Consider the following 20,507-nt stretch of genomic DNA (forward strand, 5'->3'; position numbering starts at 1 on the left):
CTAGTTAGATGCTAATTTTGCAATGTTTCTTGTCAGTTTATTGAATATATATATATATATATATATATATATATATATATATATATATATATATATATATATATATATATATATATACGGTTGCAGAATAGATTCCCTCTGGAATTTACTATATTTATTTTTTACCTTAATCTAGTACGGAAACGTACGAATAGAAGGGATAAATTACGATCTTCAGCCAGCCGAGACTGATATCACACTGAGAGACTTTATGGATGTTCCAGATCTTCGTGGCACCCGATATATTCTGCGCGATCAAGCAAATATCCAGAGAGAAATGTCAGTCAAACTGAAAGGTTTGTAATAGTTTAAAGGTTTGTAAAAACAATTCATATTTGAAACATGAAATATGTATAAGTGCCACACATCTTAACTGCATTGCCACGAATGTAAAACAATATGCTAAATACAGTTAAAGTGATAATTCACGTAAGCGTGTCAAATAGGGTATGCGTAATTACTTTGGTGTTTTCTGCATTTTTTCGTTTTTATGTTTGTTTATTTATTTATTATTTATTTATTTCTATTTGCAAATGTATCTGTTATAATAAAAGTATGATTATTATCGCTCTCATGATGACATGTTCGCATCTTGTCTCATACTAGAAATTACGTAAATAGTAAGGTGACGTCAGTGTCAAAGCAAATTTTGTCTCATGAAGGGATTTTTTTAAATTTTATATTCGACTTAAATTCCTAATTGATGTTTGTTTTTATATGAAGACACATATGGTCATAAAATACAAGAGTATCAATCTCAACTCACTTACTATATTTGAACATGATAAAGATTACCTCATCTTGCAGATGTACCAACCACCAACGAAGAAAAAATAGAACAAGACCTGAAAGATCTACTCCGAACGTTTCAACACCGGCAAAACACGCAAATTAATTTTCCTTTCCCAAACTTCAAGCTATCATCCAGAAATGTAGCACGTTTAGACAAAAGAGGTGAGAACAGTTATGGCTGAGCATACAACAAGGATGGTATGAAAGTATAAAATATGAAGATGCTAACATAACTCTGGCAAAGTCAATTCAAAAATCATTTCGGATCAGTTGTATAGCTACTGAGACTACACCTCATTATGAAATAATTTTGAACTGGATTACATGAATGTATCCTAGATTGAAAATGCAAAAAAATCACTGATTTTTCTTATTTGTAAATGTTAATGCCGTACAATGCAATCTCGATGTTTTCTTAATTTAAATTCCATCCACAGATAATCACAAGCAAGTCTACTATGTTGAGATGGCTGTACTGCTAGATTCAGGAATATGGGATTTGTAAGTGTTATCTTCGCATCAAAACAGACTAAACATTAAATTAAATATTTATCTATCTGCCTACATAGATACATCAGTATCTCTTTATACGTATATCCACTTGCCTACACACGTGCTGCATAAAACAAGTTTGAAGCTGAAATCGATTATTCGGCTTAAATTTAATTGTAGTGATTCTTTTCCGAATATATTATGCTCCAACATACTTATGTGACTTTCAAAATAAATTTAGACATAGTAAATATTCCGAAAACAGGTAGAAACTTTTAAAATTTGAAAATATATTTCATGTGATACGCAAAAGATGGTTCATGCTGTGCATTCCTTCAACTGATAAAGCAATATTTAAGACAAACCTACAGACATTTACGCGTTGATATGAGTTGGAATATTTTCGAGCTAAAGACTGGTACATCAGATAAAATGTTCGTGTAAATATTGAAGTAGAAACAATAGCAAAGATCGTTCCAAACTGACTGGCATCAAACACAATATCTGCTGGCCAAAAGTAGATAGGAGCTAGCGAAGAAAAATACTAAAGTAATCGTTTGGGAGCTGACATTCATTCTGAGGAAACATTTGTGATCTATCAAAATCATCCATAGTCTGCTGTTATAACCTCAAGTGCCAGTTTTTGTTCTTGCTAAATTACAATGCGAATGTGTGATTAGTGAGGACTCAAATGTACCAATTAATGTCCTATAATATTTTTATTTTTAAATTCTTGTCTCTCATAATCGCATAGCACAAGTAATAAACAATGCAAACAAGATACGGATAAATGAAGCAATGATTCAAATAAATTGTTACTCCTATTTGTTCCTACAAAATATAATGTTTTATAAATTCATGTCTATATGTTTACCATTAATTGGTTACAAACAAATGTGCAATTTCGCATATGTATGCATCGCAGCACGAAGAGACACACCGATTACACACGCACGCACACACACACACACACACACACACACACACACACACATATATATATATATATATATATATATATATATATATATATATATATATATATATATATATATATATATATATATATATATATGTTTGTGTTATGTATTTCAGATATTCAGCGATTGTGCACAAAAACCGTCAGGAAAGAAAGGATTGGCTAGTCAAACGAAAAATAAGAGAAGTTTTCTCACATATCATTAACGGTGTAAGTTATAAATATTTAACTATAAAATATGTTTGTACAAAGTTCCTTAAATGCACATGCTCTATTTTTCATTTCTTCTAAAGCAAAAACAAGCAATGGAATTGGAATGGAACGATGCATAATACGATAATCTCTTTGTCCCCGTCATACTGTACGGATTTAGATTCAGTTCGACGAATACGACCTGATGGGGGTTACTGTAATTTTAGCAATGTTATTACAATGTAACTTCTTTCAAGAGGCCTCGTCTATAATTCAGCCTCTTTTGTAAACATGTTAATATGTAACACTATAATAATTGTCCCAAATTGCTGATATAATGCAAGAAGACCGTCATATTTTAAACATCTATATCAAGCGGCCAAATGATGATATTAATGTAAATCGGTTTAATAGAAGTTTCATATTTTTATTACAAATGAACACTCTTTGATGGCAAACATAATGTATATGCATACTTTCTTATATGTTATGCATGTCATAGATGTAACAGACCTTTCTTATAATATCTACAGATAATTTTATGAATGTGGATTATCTGAGAATAATTTGACGAAAAGAACATACACCCTTTTTTTTGTAAGTGTTTATGTAAGTTGTGTGCATTCTACTCACGCTTAAATTACTTGTTGTGTTATAGGTGAACCTGCGCTACAAAGAAATAGAAGATCCAAGTATAGAAATCATTGTCACCCTCCATGAATTTTTCATTTTCCGGGTAAATAACTCTGTGAACTCTGGATTCCTACGCGTTCTTTAGTGTTTGAGAACATATTGTTTAATGTCATACAACCACTGTGAACAGTCTAAATATTATAACCTTAGTATGGTCGGGTCTAGATGAATGTAGCGGAAGGATCTGTAGAATCCTAGAATTCTTGTTTCGATATAATCCATCCTTCCAACATTCAAGAAATCAGGTCGAACGGATACAGAAATCGCTCCCTTCTATCGAATGCAATAATCCATTTATTCTAACGGCTATAACGATCCCTCTCAAGCAAAGTTACATAAAATGCCTTGTACGAGTAATTAATACCCGTACACGTTTCAAAGCATGCTTTTTGCGAATTATAAATACGAGTTACAACCTATAATTCTCAAATAAATGCCACTGTTTCTGCGTAAGTACCAGAATGTGGAGCAGAACAATGTCATATCATGAATGGAAATCAGTATTGTATTGATGTTAAAATAATAAATCATTTGTGGCAAAGTTCAAAGCCAATAAATTATTCTTTAATATATATTTGAATTTATGATAACATTTTAACTGACTAAAATCTAAGACGTTCAGCCAACATTTCAGCAATTTTTATTAAACACTTTCTCTTATTGAAACAAGAGGTGAGGCCAGATGTCGAGTTTATCGCATAATATTACTCAAAAATATTAAGTTCCCACCTCGGCAAAATTTGCATTTCTACTAACACTAGTTATGCAAAAATGTTTAGACAACATTTTCTTCCCCTCCATTATGTTCACAGTAGAAAACATCAGGTTAGTTCATTTAATGTCTTATGCAGATAGATCTAATATGCAGGTTGTTGCTCCTCTTGGTTGATTTTGAGAGATCTTTCCATCCAAAACACTGCACATGTATGCATGTATTACCAACGTTTTGAACATTTGTCATTTGACTGTTCAATTAAAATATAGCTTACTCTATTTAATAACGATACACTGAAATCAAATCTTGCGCTATAGTGAATGGACACAGCTCTTTATGGTTTAAAGTTAATGGTGGACGTAAACAAGCGGATCCGCTGTCATATATGTCCACGTTGTCCAGATATATGAGCAAGGGTGATGAACATAAATGACGCATTTTGGGTAAAGAAGTAAACGACAGACTTTCATGTATCATAATGTGATGACGACACCCCAATATTTCTAAACGACTAGAACAATGCTGTAAGTAGAACATTGCATGTATAAACGATGCATGCTCCAATCTGAAGTGTCTTTATATTAATATAAATACGGCAAACAACCTTTCGTTGGACAGGATAAAACTAAGTAGTCCAAAAGTGTGTAGAGATCCTAACCTCATATGAGAACAATGACCATTGACAGTTGTGGGTATACAGTATTGCTCATATCTAAACCAAAACTCGAGCATGAATTCCCAAAATATATTACACAAAACATGAAAACTGTTAAGTCGACAATAAAAAGCATTGTTAGCAACAATGGGTTAAGATCAGATCTTAAATCTTTTACTTTTGTCACAATTAAATTATCAGTTTTATACCTTTCATCACAGTGCATCCTGCTAAAACATACAGCATAAGTATAAAACAGCGATTGATAAATGACGGAAATACAAACATATTCCAGTCTCCTTTCTTTTGAAAAAGGATTTCCGTGACACAATTGATGCGGGTGTTAACGTCTGGTGTTTCCAGTATAAATTACCACATGAAATATGATGCTTACTCTATTAAAGCTGGTATACAGAATGACGTGTAAGGAGTTTGCTTCCAAAACAATCCGGAAATTCTCTCAGATTTTCGGGAAAATCTAAAATCAGGCAGATTTTTATCGAGGTATACGGTTATGTACACATTATACCGAAATAAATTCAACGCAAAAACATGTAATTGGTGGTGTTAACTACTCAGAAAAAATCTAGTACTTGGCAACGTATTAGTTGCAACTTTATATATATATATATATATATATATATATATATATATATATATATATATATATATATATATATATATATATATATATTCCAAACGTTCTAGTATTTGTTTTTGTATATATTGCGTTTAGAGTTATAAATTTTGATTCATATGTAATATATGTCTTTTTTTATTTTAAGTATACTCTACATACTTAAAGATCCTTTACTGAATAATTATGTGTGTGTAAACGAAAAGAGGAATTACTTTCTCTTTCTACGGTCTCCCTTCTCGTTCTCATTCCTACCTGTTTCGTTCTCCCAATCTCTCCGTAAATTATATGTTTCTGCTGTATTTAGATTTTCACTATTATTACATATATGAGGTAGCCTGTAGTATGTACCCCAAAAATGCATCTAACAATGTGCAGGGAAAATAAATTAGAAACTAAAATACGTGACTTTATCCTATTCACCCGTTTTGTTATTATTGTGCTAATTTTAGCATTAAATTAGTAGTTGAATCGAAATAACTAATACATGATCTGTTAATTTTGTTTGTTTTGTTTTTTTTGGTTTTTTTTCTTCTTTTTTTTTTTATTTTTTCTTTTTTTTTTTTTTTGCTTTTAGAATTAAACTTATGTTCTAGAATAATATTTTTGGATCCCATTTTTATTAAAGACGGAACGAGAATTCCCACACAAGCATTCCATGGTGCAGACCATTGATGGACATGACTATATTGATATTTACAAATATCTTGGTGATCTTGAACGCTGGACTAAAATCCACCACTCAGCCAGCGACACCGTAATGCTCTTTACGAGGTAAGTGTATGCAAAGCAGATATCAATTACGTGTATGTAACCCAGTTATAAACATATACGTTAAAGGGTAGAATAATTGCGAGCTGAATCTGCTAAATTACGCATACAATGTTTCAAACGCATGGCTAAATTGTCAGGAAATGTCATTTTCTCAATAAAGTCTAGTAATTGAGCTATATTAGGACTGTACATTTTTTGGCATATAGACACGATGATATCAATTTGTTTCATCTTTCACGTGACTTTCTCATCTGGAAATCAATGCAAAAAATATGTTTAAAGGAAATATATGCTTATTCTGCCTGATTCATGTAATGAATTTTAACAATGTCCGTACTATCTTGCTCCAGACTTCGTGACATTTTCTTCCTTTTTTAATGGGAAAATTCAGTTTTCATCAGATTTGTATGACAAGTTTATATAATACCTTGTTAAAAATGACAGGGTGTTGGCTGTAAATGTGAAATAAATAGTACTGTCTGCATTCGCAACAGCATATTGTACAATGACTCTGAACAACTATTTTATTTACAGACATAACTTTTACACCAGTTCCGCTATAAATTTTGGCTTAAAAGGTAAACTCTCTCTCTCTCTCTCTCTCTCTCTCTCTCTCAGCTGTTCTTCACTGCGAAATACCATTTATTTTATAATATTTGTTTCTGAGGGCATTTACAGCTATCTTTTACCAATGTTAGAAAGTAATACGTTAAAAACACTCTGTTTCATCCAACCAGAAATTTGTTTCTGTTTCATATATTTAATAAAAATTCTGCTGTAAAAGATCAACTAAATTCATAGACGATAGTTTACAGTTAATAATGCTAAGACAGTTATTTAAACGTTTAATCCTTTCCTTGGGTTGGTTCTGTGATTTAAATAATGGACTTGGGGTTAAGGTAATATACAGTTATTGACATGATTGGTTGCTTTTGATTTAAATACCACATGCTACGTGATGTGATTGGTTGCTTTTGATTGAAATACAACACGCTACGTGGTGTAATCGGTTGCTTTTTATTGAATCACCATACGCTACGTGATGTGATTGGTTGCTTTTAATTGAAATACCAAACGCTACGTGATATGCTATATTGCTACATATCGTACGACCATGACGTTATCGATAGGTTTATGATGCAAGGTAAGACCAGATTCATGTCAATGAATGCATCGATTCTAGGCATTGGAAATGAATTTGTCTTGTCTACAATTTTCACATTTATATAGTCAGTACACATTTAACATTTGTAAAGTCAGTACACAGTTGTAAATTATTATCTGGTTTGGGCACATACATATACGGTGAACCCCATTTACCTTTACTTGGTTCTTTAAAATCATACTGTAAGGATGATGTTTCAAAAGTGAAGAATCCACAATTTCAACGTCATGGTAGATTTTATTTGTTCTCGTTGGAGCATCTGGAAACAGGGGTGCTGATATTCATATAATAGCGGTTTAGTTTACTCTATTTTTGTAAAACCTTTTGGCTCTGATTTGTTAATATTTATCACGTGACTTTCTCATCTGAAGGTTGTCTAAACTAGAGTCACGGGAGTCAGATTGGATGCCATCATTAAAATTGTTATAGTGTGGGACAGATATAACTAAACTGATTGACTGATTAACTGGGCTATCCATATCAATATACTCCTTGAACATATTTATAATGTAAAGTTGTTTTGATTTGTGTGTTATTTTTCAATTCCTAAGAGTGTTAATGATATTAAGTCACTTACTTTCTTTGCAACTGAACAATGACTGTACTATTTGACAATGTATTTAACGTTTCAATTACATAAACAAAAAAACAAAGCTAACCTGAAGTATTCGTCCTTACGCTAAAGACTTCATCAACAGACTGATGTGATCTCTAATGAATGTCAACATTGCTCGATGGAATGGTGACCGATGTTAACAGATTTTCCCAGGTATGCGGAATGTTGTTACTGCACCCGTCCCTGTACGCTGTAACCCCCCGCTCGAACCAGGCTTGTTCTAGATCTAGGATTTTTACGGAGTTCCAAGTTATTATAGTATGGCCAAAGCAAACACCGTGGATGTACAGTGATACCTCAGACAACTTTGAACCTGGTCTTTGGTGTCCATTAAATCTCGATTTCAGTGTTCTTTCCGTTTTCCCACAAACAGACGCTAAGCAGGGATAACGTCCTTAACGTAAGGACGAAAGCTTCAGGTTAGTTTTCGCTATTTTTTGTGCATGTAATTGAAACATTAAATACATTGTCAAATATGAATATTAATACACAGTTAAGCTTTTTCACCAAAATAAATATCACTTAGTTCAATGCGAGATTTATAGAATGGGCAAGAGAGCCAGAACTATATCACAATGCTGAAAGCTAATGTCCTTTTTATTTCTGTCATATCTTAATTTCTTTTTTGATAGCGTATAGTGAATATTCATCATCATCATCATTGGCGACTCGGTCTCGAAAGACCATGCGAATAGCGCCCTTGGGGTGTTGTCTGTCTCTGTTGGCAACGTCTGCTGTGGCTGTGCAGGCCTATACGTGAGTGACAGTCCCTACTGCAGTTGGTGCAGACATACTGGGAAGTCTGCGTTACTGTGGTTGTTGTTGCGTTCTTCTTTCTCTTACGTTTCTCTGCCGCCAACTGGCCTCTCCTCGCATCAGCGACTGATATGCCATTGTTTACCATCAGTCTCCAGGTGCCTCGGTCCTCAGCCAGCTCTTCCCAGCCATCGGGTGAAATGTTGCATGCCTTCATGTCCCTCTTGCACACATCTTTGAAACGGAGTGAGGGGCGTCCGACTCTTCTCATGCCAGTGGCCAGCTGTCCATATAAGATGTCCTTTGGCAGCCTCCCATCCTCCATGCGTCGGACGTGACCCAGCCATCGAAGGCGGCGTTTAATTAGCAGGGAGTACATGCTGGGGGTACTTGCAAGCTGCAGGATCTCGCTGTGTGGAGCACGGTCTTGCCAGCTGATTTTCAGGATGCGTTTTAGGCACCGTATATGGAAGGAGTTGAGCCGGCGTTCTTGCCTCATGTAGGTACTCCACGTCTCACTTCCATATAGAAGGGTGCTGAGAACGCAGGCCTGGTAGACTCGGACCTTGGTGTGCTCTGTCAGCGCGTTGTTTTCCCAAACCCTCTTTGTTAATCGAGCCATGATGGTGTTTGCCTTTCCAAGCCTTCTGTCCAGCTCCATATCAATCGAGAGAGTGTTGCTGATGGTTGACCCTAGGTAGGTAAAGTTGTCGACTGCTTCCAGGGTGACACCGCTGATTTTGCTTGAAGGGGCAATGGTGGTATCTTGCACGCTGACATTTGTTTTTTCCAAGCTGATTGTGAGACCAAACTGCGTGCAGGCAACAGCAAAACGGTCTCCCAGTCTCTGGAGGGCTTCCTCGGTGTGGGCCACAAGAGCTGCGTCATCTGCAAAAAGCATCTCCCTGATGAGCACAGCTCTCACGTTGGTCTTTGAGCGCAGTCGTGCCAGGTTGAACAGCCTCCCATCAGACCTGGTGTGTAGATATATGCCATCCGTGGACGTGTCGAAGGCGTAGGACAGGAGCAGGGAGAAGAAGATCCCAAAAAGTGTTGGTGCCAGCACACAGCCCTGCTTCACACCACTGTTAATTGGGAAGGAAGTTGAGGATGATCCATCATACAGGACTGTTCCCTTCATATCTGCATGGAAAGAGATTATCATGCTGAGGAGTTTTGGGGGGGCAACCGATCTTACTCAGAAGTTCAAAAAGGCCCTTCCTGCTGACCAAGTCAAAGGCCTTGGTGAGGTCGATGAACATCATGTAGAGTGGTTGACCTTGCTCTCTGCTCTTCTCTTGGAGTTGTCGTAGGGAGAAGATCATGTCTGTCGTCGACCTGCCTGCTTTGAAGCCGCACTGTGATTCCGGGTACACACGGTCTGCCAGCAACTGCAGCCTGTTCAGTATGATGCGGGCATACACTTTACCAACAATACTCAAGAGCGAGATCCCTCTGTAATTATTACAGTCACTGCGGTCGCCCTTGTTTTTGTAAAGGGTCACAATTGTGGCATCACGCATGTCTTGGGGGACTACTCCTTCCTCCCAGCAGCGGCAAAGTAGGTCGTGCAGTGGTTTAATCAATGCTGGTTTTCCACGTTTGATAAATTCGGGCTGGATGCTGTCACTACCTGGTGCTTTGTCGTTTGGAAGGCAGTCGATTGCTTTGCTGAGCTCCTCTAAGGTTGGCACTTTGTCGAGCTCTTCCATGGTGGGCAGATTCTTTATGCTGCTGAGGGCTGCATCAGTGACTGACGTTTCTCGGGAGTATAGTTCTGAGTAGTGCTCCACCCATCTGGCTATCTGTTGCCCACGGTCTGTGATCGTCTCTCCCGTCAGGGATTTCAGGGGAGCGGCCCCTTTCACTGTAGGGCCTAGAGCCTTCTTGATGCCACTGTACATGCCTTGGATGTGTCCGGACTCGGCACTGCGCTGGATTCCTTCACACAGTTGTTGCCAGTACTCGTTCGCACACTGTCTAGCAATGCGTTGGGTGTTACTTCGGGCACTTCTGAGAGCAGCAAGCGTCCGTTCATTAGGGCATTTTTTGTAAGCTATGAAGGCTTTTCGTTTCTCCTCGATTTGTGGTTCCATCCTTGATAGGTGTGCATTGAACCAGTCCTGGCTGGGTCGTTCCTTCTTGCCAAACGTTGACATAGCTGTACTGTAGATGGCACCCTTCATGGCGTTCCACTTGGCTGTAGCGTCATACTCAGGCAGGTCCTGGAGAGCCTTGTTCATGGCAGACACATACTCCTCCACCTTGGCAGGGACTGACATCTGTGCAGTGTTTATGCGAGGACGTGCTTTTGGTTTTGAGCGGTGTAGCGCGTGTGGTTGTAGTCGCACTCTGCTGCTCACAAGGGCATGGTCGGAGTCACAGTCTGCACTGTGGTAGGTTCTGGTGGAGAGGACGCTGTTAAGGGCAGAGCGCCTGGTGATGACCAAGTCGAGTTGGTGCCAGTGATGAGATCTGGGGTGTTTCCATGACACTTTGTGTTGTGGCTTACACTTGAAGAAGGTGTTTGTGATGCACAGGCCATGGTAGGTGCATAGCTTCAGCAGTCTCTGGCCGTTTTCGTTGGTCTTTCCAGTGCCATGATATCCGAGGCAGGTAGGCCAGGACTCCTGGTCCGCACCTACTCTGGCATTAAAGTCGCCGAGGAGGAATAGTGGTTCATTTTTGGGGCATCCTTTGATCTGTTCGTCCAGCTGCCCATAGAACTGATCCTTCACGTCTTCTGATGACGTGAGGGTTGTGGCGTAGACACTGATGATGTTGACAGGACCTGAAGTAGTGGTGAGGCGGATGGACAAGAGACGCTCAGTGCCCCCTGTGGGAGGTTCAACCGAGGCCAGGAGATTGTTTTTCATGGCAAAGCCCACTCCGTGCTGACGGGGCTCCTCAGGTTCTCGACCCTTCCAGAAGAAGGTGTAGTTTTCCTCTCTGAGGGAGCCACTAGAGGCGAGCCTGGTTTCCTGGAGGGCAGCTATGCTGATATTTAGTCTGGTGACTTCTCTATCGATGATGGCCGTCTTTCTGGTGTCGTCCACTTCTCTGAGGTCGTCGGAGATGCCTGTACACATGGTGCGCACATTCCAGCTTGCAAATCGAAGAGCTGGAGTCTTCTTTATTGGTTTCTTGTTTCTTTTGTCTGGTGTGGAATTACCGTCTGCTTGTCATGCTGAACAACACACTGAGCTCCAGACACCCACTGGAGCAGGCAGACGATGGCGGGTCAACACCTTATTAACCGGGGGCTGCCCGGCTTGAGGCGGGCGATAGTTGGCCAGTGGGACACGATGATCCCTCCGACCGTCAAAGCTGACCCGTGGCGCCCCTTCCCTACGCCAATCGGGTGGGACTTATAACCCGTAAACTGTCAGCTTCCGTGTTGTTTCCTCACTCAGTAGCGAGACTGGAGTGTCCTCTCCAGGGCGCAAGCCTGGGCGTGGAGTATGGAGATCCTGGGCTGCCCAGACGTCAGGATCCCCCTCTCGTCCTTGCTGGTGGGGTCCAAAGGAATGCTGAGCATGACATTTGGCACCAGTTTGGATGCAGGAGCTGCCGGAAGGAGGTCGTAGTCGACCCCCAGCCGCCTTAGGGGCTCCACTCCTGATTTTCTGTCTGGGTTTACTCCCATAGCCTTTCCTTCTCCCGAAGATATCCACAAGGCAGTGGAGCCATAATCCAATGGATGGGACTTGGTTGGTTTTGAATCAGAGTTTCCTTCTCCTAGATGAACTGCCTGACAAGGCTAACGAGCTTCATCTGCCCGGGTTTGGGGTCAGAGTATCCCTTCTCTTAGACTGGTTGCCTGCCAAGGCTAATGAGCCCAGTCTGCCCACCCAGTTATACCGCCGGGTACTCGGTCGCGCCACACAGCAGGCTTTGTTAAAAACAGGGGGCACCGCGTGAAGGTGCTGCTGTGGACACAATAGTGTAGGAGAGGCCATATGCAAGTAACCTCCTGCCCCGCAGAGCGAGACAGTGGTCCTGCGGCGATCACTACACCTGGGAAGGAGAGGCTATGAGAGACGCTTCACTTTCCTTTGGCAAGCAGGACGTCAGGCCCAGGCCACGCACCCCCCAATGATGAGAGTGAATATTAATAGTTCCTACTACCTTACAAGCCTTGGAGAACGTACTTTTGAAATCTGAGACATAGGAAGATTAATTTCTGAATCTTCGGTTAAAAGAAATTTCTAATTTAATAACTTTAAGAGTCGAGAGGCAGTATCTCCAAAATCTAATTTAAAAAGACACAAAAAGGGTGATGCTTGAACTGATTCCCTTACAATAGACAACATGAAATGAACTCCTTTACCCAAATAGTGTCCTGTATGAAATGAACTCCTTTATCCAAATAGTGTCCTGTATGAAATGAACTCCTTTATCCAAATAGTGTCCTGTGTGAAATGAACTCCTTTATCCAAATAGTGTCCTGTATAACATGAACTCCTTTATCCAAATAGTGTCCTGTATGAAATGAACTCCTTTATCCAAATAGTGTCCTGTATGAAATGAACTCCTTTATCCAAATAGTGTCCTGTATGAAAATGAACGCCTTTATCCAAATAGTGTCCTGTATGAAAATGAACGCCTTTATCCATATAGTGTCTTGTATGAAATGAACTCCTTTATCCACAGTGTGTCATGTATGAAAGCATCATGATTCCGTCGTGTTTTTCAAAGCTTGATGAAATTTTTCCAAATCCCCTTTGACGTACATGGTGATAGACAGAAGGTTTAAACTGTTGGATGACTAAAATATGTGCAACTCACCGGAAACTTCCAGACATAAAATGTTACCTTTGGCAATATGGTGTACTGATTTGAGAAGACAAAGAATTGTATATTAAAACTTCATCAATGCATTAACTATGGTTTAATTGTAATATTCCTCAAAGGAATGGCCTCTGTGAATTTTGTGGATCATTTGTACATTGATCAAAATAAACAGAACTAGTAGTAAATACAGAATCACTGCGATCAATATATTTTGATTGTTCAATACCAGGAACAAAAGTTACCTCATCAAAAGACTGACCGATAAATGAGTCCGTAACAGTAATAATTTTATGATCAACGTCATTCGCAAGGGCGCATTTTACCAAACAACACTTAGATGTTCAAGCAAGGAATAAAGCAAGCGTTTCATTTTTTAATTGGATCAGCTTTCTAATCCATGCAAAATTTAACAGTGACAAAGGTATTAACCACAACCATACATCCAGCTAGATCATGGCGTAGTAGTACATGAATAACCTTAAATGGGTAAGGAATACTCTGATCCGACTGCCACATGTCCTGATATTAAGTCGAATCGTTCCAATGGAGAGGAACATTAACAAAGTCGCACTTTTCTGCATGAAACATAACAATTTTCGTAGAACAAGGCTTGAAAACAAAAGACCTGAGAAGCTCCTTTTCCCCATATATTATAATATGCATAGGCATGGAATAATCAGCAATGAATTATATAGAACCATTCAACAGGAATGCTTCATAATTCTTCATAACAAGGTCATAATGGGATTTGTTATACCCACCAAATGTATTGCTTCAAGACAGTGACCTTGAAATATTAACATTTTATATAGCTTAGTCTGCATGTTGTTGATTACTTTTTAATCTGTAGCAATCATAAATGGTGTGCCTTTACTCTTACAATAAGTGCACTTAGGAAGAGATAGAGATTCTTTTGCCAGATTTAGAGTTGGAAGCATTTGTATAAGGCTGAGACGATTTTCACCAGAAAACTGGCTAGAGGAATACTTATTGACTAATAAAGCTGTAGTCAATGAATAATCATCAACTGTGAAATCAACAATTTTCAAATGTTTCACCTTTTGCATCCCAAGGTTATTATTGATGTCATTATGACGCAAGTATTTAAATGTTAAAATAATATGAACTGTCTGAAGTTATCATAATCTTCATCAACCTTCTTGGCCGAGCAGCATCTATTAAATATTTGTTAATTTTCCCTTGCAAATCCAACGTTGGTTTGATCTGTTTATTGTCGACAATTCCTAACCTAATTGATATGTTTTTGGTGACCCGCCAAGATACATTCCTTAACTAATCATAATCAGCAATTTGTTGTACTGACAGAACAGTGTATTCAACGCGAGCTTTGCGAATAAGTATAATTTGTTGTAACCATACTCAATACTCTCAGGGTCATATCATGTTTTCAGGACTTTTCTCAGAGTAATGAAAGTATGTTTTAATTCATTGTCTGGAAGGTGAGTACGAACCTCATAATGTGTGTAACATCAAAACCTGAATATGTGTGTACATGTGGGATTGTGCTCAATTTGCCGGTCATAATTCTTTTAAATGTTGCATATCTTTCTCTCTCTCTTTCTCTCTTATTTGGACCGCTCCGGTGGCCTAGTGGTTAGAGCGTCCGCCTCGGATATGGGAGGTCGTGGGTTCGAACCCCGTTCGAGTAATACTAAAGACATATGAAAATGTTACTAACAGCTGTCTCGCTAGGCGCTCAGCATTACGGTACGTGGCTAGTATTAGGACTGTTCGACCTGGTATCAGAATAATGTGAATGGGTGGGACAACATGCTACATGTCTGCAGCATGATGCCCCCGTGCTAGACATTGCCATAAACTGCACACTGCAGCCATCGTAGGGATCTGACTGAAAATGTTTAAAGATATGTTAAACAACGAAATCACACACACAAACTTTCTGATTTGCATTTGCGTCTCTTCTCTTGCTCGTTGATTTTTTAATTTTCATCATGTTTGTCTGAAAATGGAGCTTTCTTAACTCTAATTTTATCTCGTTATTTAACTGTAATTCTCTTAATGTTCCATCAAAATCAAATTCAGACTCTAAAAGCACCTTTGTCCAAATACTGGACCGAAATATTTTTTTATTTCTGCCTCGTTAAAGAAACCCTAGCTTCAGAAACATCATAAAGTTTGGCAAGCTCAAGCAAGTGGTGCTTTCGCAAGGACTCTAACCCTTTCTGGGAAGGTTTAAAAACAATTGTCTGCACTATAGATGACATTTTGAAAGCTAGTTAATTTCGACAAAAATTTATCACATATCTAAAATTAAAATCTTAAATACCGACAAATAAAATTCCGAGAAAAAAAATCAATTTAAATTTCAAACCAATTTACATTTCTCTGCAATATGTAGATGACATTTGTATTCTGGTTTTGGCATGTATACAGAATATTCCTTGAAAACTGGATTCAATGTATGCACTGATATGGCTCAATACCAAAACTGCATTGTGAAGTTGTCTACAGAGAACATGATAATAAGACACCATGTCAGAATATACCTTGCTACGTTGTCTGCAAAGCATAAGATTGTGACCCTATACCAGAATATAATCTGTGAATTTATCAACAAAGCAGAGGTGATTCTATTCCAGAATATAATATCTGCAACTGTGTCCAAAACATAAGAATGTGTCTATGTTCCAGTTTACTTTGTAGAATTACCTACAAGGCACTTAATGTTATGAATCGGTTCCAGAATACGTCTCGTAAAATTGCCTACAAAGCACATGATGCTATGATCCAATTTCAGAATTTGCCATCTGAACATGCCTACGATATATTCGACAATATAATTATTCTATGATAAACTATGCATTGTGGAATTGGAAAAGGGCAGGATAGCATGACTCTGTGCAAATAGTATCCATTGATTAGTGTGATGCACAAGCATGGGTGTCGTTTAATATATTGTAGGATCAAAGTGAGTTGTGATAATCTTCGCACAGTCACTATATGAATAACGTTGAAAAATCCGATAGTGTGACATCATCAACAAACCTGTTAAAGTTATAAAGGAAACTATAACTATATTCCGCGTGTGTAATACCACAATTATGGAGGTACAAAGTTTTGTGCTTTACTAGAAGCTGATTAACTTCGTCACAGCAGGTCAACATTGCGAATGTATCATATCATAATGTATATAGTGTATTTCCATGAATAATGCTGCTAATCGATTTTAGTACACCTGAAGTCGTTTGATTAAATGAACGAATAGAATTCATGCCACAATATCACAATATTTAAAGCAAAATTATACTATGTCTCTGTCTATGCAATACTACCGAGATTTTTCCATCGCAGGAAGTAGTACCCTTCTGTAAAACATTATTGCCCTCGCGTTACAAAATTGTACGACAAAATAGCAATTCATTTCCTATTTAATGAACAGATTGTCCTATTTCAGTCATGACCAACATTGTGTCTCTTTTCATATGACTGGTTTTAATTAACTAAACCATGGTGTAATAACATTCAGCCATCAATGCCTACGGGAAGAAGGGGCTCAAAGAAGCCGACTGGCATGAGACCAAAAGGGAGGAGATGGAGCCCGTGACTATGGCGAAGAGGAATGCCCTCCTGGCATCCAAGGCTACACATAGCCCTAGTAATCTACAAGCCCACAGGACGGCCAGGAAAGACGCCCAGCATAACGCCCGTCGCTGCGCCAACTCCTACTGGCTGAACCTCTACACCGGTATACTGACACCTGCCGACACCGGGGATGCAAGAGGCATGATCGAGGATATCAAGAAGCCGACAGGCCCACCTTCAAGACCCCCCTCAAGTCTAAGACGGACGAAATCATCATAGACCAGTGGAAACAGCTGCAGCGATGGGTTGAGCACTATCGAGCTGTATGCAATCCAAAACATCATCACCTACACCAACCTGGACACCGTCCCATACCTGCCAGTCATGGAGTATCTAAACACACCGCCCTACCTGGAAGAGCTCGTAAAAGCAATCGATTGCCTCGCTTGTGGAAAGGTTCCTGGGAGCGACGGCATCCCACCTGAATTCCTCAAGAGCGAGAAATCCGGACATGTGGACGCCATCATTGTCACTTTGTACAAGAACAGAGAAGACCGTAGCGGCTGCAACAACTACCGGGGCATCCTCCTCCGCAGCATCGTCGGAAAGGCATTCGCCAGTGTCTCCCTATTGCTCTTGTAGACCCTAGCCCCTGCCGTCTTCCCAGTGTCGCCTCTGAGCCGGCAGGTCACCTGTAGACATGAAATTCTCACTACACTAGCTGCATGAGCAGTATCATGAGCAGCAGATGCCCGTCTACATCGCATGCATTGACCTGACGAAGCCGTTTGACCTAGCCAGTCGGATAGGTCTGTGTAGCCTTCTGCTGCAGATCGGCTGCGTCCTCGACCGCTAGCTGTAGTCACGTCGTTGAACGAAAACATGCACAGCACAGTGTACTTCAATGGTGCAACGTCGGATGCCTTAGTCAGCAGCGGATTGAAGCAAGGCTGCGTCGTTGCGCCGACTCTTCTGCCATCTTTTTATCCATGTTCCTCTAGTACGCCTTCAAGTAGAGCAGCGAAGATGTGTACATCCATACCAGGGCTGACGGTCAGCTGTTCAATATCGCCCTTCTCCGTGCTAAGACTAAAGTCATAAAGGTTCTCATCCGTGAATTGCTCTTCGCCGGCAATGCAGCCTTGACATCACACACGGTAGATGGACTTCAACAGCTGGTATACCGCCTCTCCCACGCCTGTAAGGAGTTTGGACTGACCATCAGTCTGAAGAAACTGAACGTCATGGCGCAGGACGCAGACTCCCCGCCCACCTTCACCATCGATGGATAGAACCTGGAAGTTGTTGAGAACTTCACATACCTCGGGTACAATAACTCCAACTCGCTCTCCATTGATGCTGAGATAAACGGCAGGATTACGAAGGCAGCATCAATTATGACCAGACTGAACCAGGGGGTCTGGAACATCCCCAGTCACACTGAGAAGACCATACTACGCGTCTACCCGGCCTGCGTTCACAGCACACTCCTCTGCAGCAGCGAGCCATATACCAACTATGCAAGCGAAGAGAGGAAATTCAAACACTTCCACCTGAGATGCCTGCGGAGCATTCTGCACATCCAGTGGCAGGACAACGTACTCAACATAGAGGTTCTGGAACGCGCCAACATGAGCTCCATGTTCTCCATTCTCAGCAACAGGCGCATTTGCAACCTCGGCTACGTGAAGAGAATGGACCCAGGCCGCATTCCCATGGACCTGCTATATGGCGTGCTATCAGAAGGCGCACGACTAACTGGACAGCCACGTCCGCTTTACAAAGATATCTGCAAGAAGGACGTGAAGGCGACCGACATCAACATCAACGTCTGGGGGAGCTGTGCTCAGTGACCGCTCCACCTGGTTCCTAGCTGTCAGAGAGGGCGTTCAGAAAGCCGAGGTAGCGTGAAACACAAACCTCGCTGAAAAGAGCGCCATGAGGAAGGCGAAACAACGACAGCTTCAACAGGCATCGACGTTCACCTGAAAGCAAGTGCAACAGAGACTGTCACTCTAGGGTCGGACTCTTCAGCCACTCATGAAGGTACAGATAGGACACCCAACCGGAAGTTACACCATCGTCTCCCGAAGACGGACGGATGCCGAGAGATAGCATTCTCTATCTGCTTTGATATTTGCCTATAATTGAATTCGTCGCTAAGGAATTACTTTTCTTAGACTAGTTACAGCCGCAGCCGCGTCAGCCACGCTTCGGATAATCAAGTTATACAGTCACTCTAACTCCATAAATCAAACATAGCTATAGCCATCGGATGTAGTCACCGTATATTATACATTTAATAGATTTTAAAAGGGGAAGTTGAGATTTCATATGAACGATTTGAAGTACAAGTTTACTTGTGTCGTTCCAGTGAACTATTTAGATGTGAATGATTCATGCTGGAAATACTAGTATGGCAAACATGTGATGAACTAATACCCTTACAAATCGTCACTATTGAATTACTCTTCGTCAAGTTATATTTTGGTTCTTTCTGCTTTAGTATCATGACATTTGGCTTTTCTTTTTATACTTTTCTCTAGCTGAATTTGTAGTAGCGACAACACCAACTGCGATATTTGGGTGGCCTGCCAGTTTGTGACTTCTGAACTAAATTTATTAGCAAGTCTGTTACCCTGTAGCTTCAGTCCGTAGTTATTAAATCAAGTTACACAGTCACACACAAACACGCTCACACATACGTATGCCAACAGATATTGTTATTTTCATTGAGTGTATCTACTATGCTTATATTTGCACTTGTATGCCGGTTTATTTCGCCGGAATCATCTTGGCATTAGCTTCACAATTCGTCATTTCTATGTTCTGCTCCTGAAATTCATTGAGAGAAATTTATGTAAAATGCGGTGTAATAGATATAAATTTTATAAAAGCCTTATAAGTGGAGCATGAATTGGAATGTTGTTTCTTTTCTCAAACGGGATATATCCCCCATGTGCCTCAACCAGGTGATTCATTTCAAACATTTTCTTGTAAGAATGTTATGTTTATATATGAATTTATTCTTTCTTAACCGTTTCAGGTCTTACCCGCACCGGGGGGGTATGTGACGAGTCATACAAATCTGTTGTCGTGCAGGTACGAGATTATTTTACGACGATGGCCACAGCAGCGCACGAACTTGGACACAAGTAAGTTTACTAGTGATGTCATGTTTTTACCCCGCATTTGCATTCAATCGCTAGGCAGTGTGCTTTGCGTTTTCTTTCAGATTTATTGCTGTTTAACACTAACATGAATCTCCTATGTACAGTGTGCGACTTAAATGTACATAAACATCTAGTGCATAGTCACACACGTGTTGCTTGCTATTTCCAGTCTTGGAGCAGATCACGACGGAGAACTGAAGGCTATTGCTTGCAAGGCTGAGGATTTCTTTCTTATGGCACCTGATGACCCATTGTTCGAGAAAGATAAGCCATACTCCAGAAACCCCTGGATTTTTTCCAACTGCTCTGTAGACGCATTCAAGGATGTACTAAAAAACAAGTATGTACGAACAAGACATTTGTAATTATAAACTTCAATTTATTTCAGACTTGATTTGCTCCACGTGAATGAGTGGACAAATGATCAGTAAGGAGGAATGCAATTTTTCTCACCCATTTTTGGAGAACTGG

General features: G+C 39.8%; 1 protein-coding gene across 1 annotated transcript in view; it reads left to right on the forward strand.

Moving 5' to 3' along the window:
- The first annotated feature begins 222 nt into the window (after nucleotides 1-222).
- LOC149779731 (A disintegrin and metalloproteinase with thrombospondin motifs like) overlaps nucleotides 223-20,507 on the forward strand; it is a 39,175-nt gene continuing 18,890 nt past the window's right edge. Inside the window, exons 1-9 of the mRNA XM_089938676.1 lie at nucleotides 223-335; nucleotides 847-993; nucleotides 1,269-1,332; nucleotides 2,419-2,512; nucleotides 3,153-3,230; nucleotides 5,823-5,968; nucleotides 6,503-6,546; nucleotides 19,910-20,018; nucleotides 20,206-20,376. Of these exons, the coding sequence (XP_089794802.1) occupies nucleotides 251-335; nucleotides 847-993; nucleotides 1,269-1,332; nucleotides 2,419-2,512; nucleotides 3,153-3,230; nucleotides 5,823-5,968; nucleotides 6,503-6,546; nucleotides 19,910-20,018; nucleotides 20,206-20,376 (938 nt within the window). The 5' untranslated portion in view covers nucleotides 223-250. The remainder of the gene's footprint in view (nucleotides 336-846; nucleotides 994-1,268; nucleotides 1,333-2,418; nucleotides 2,513-3,152; nucleotides 3,231-5,822; nucleotides 5,969-6,502; nucleotides 6,547-19,909; nucleotides 20,019-20,205; nucleotides 20,377-20,507) is intronic.

The sequence above is a fragment of the Sinohyriopsis cumingii genome, chromosome 17 (assembly GCF_028554795.1).
Source record: "Sinohyriopsis cumingii isolate HCF-2022 chromosome 17, ASM2855479v2, whole genome shotgun sequence".
NCBI lineage: Eukaryota > Metazoa > Mollusca > Bivalvia > Unionida > Unionidae > Sinohyriopsis > Sinohyriopsis cumingii.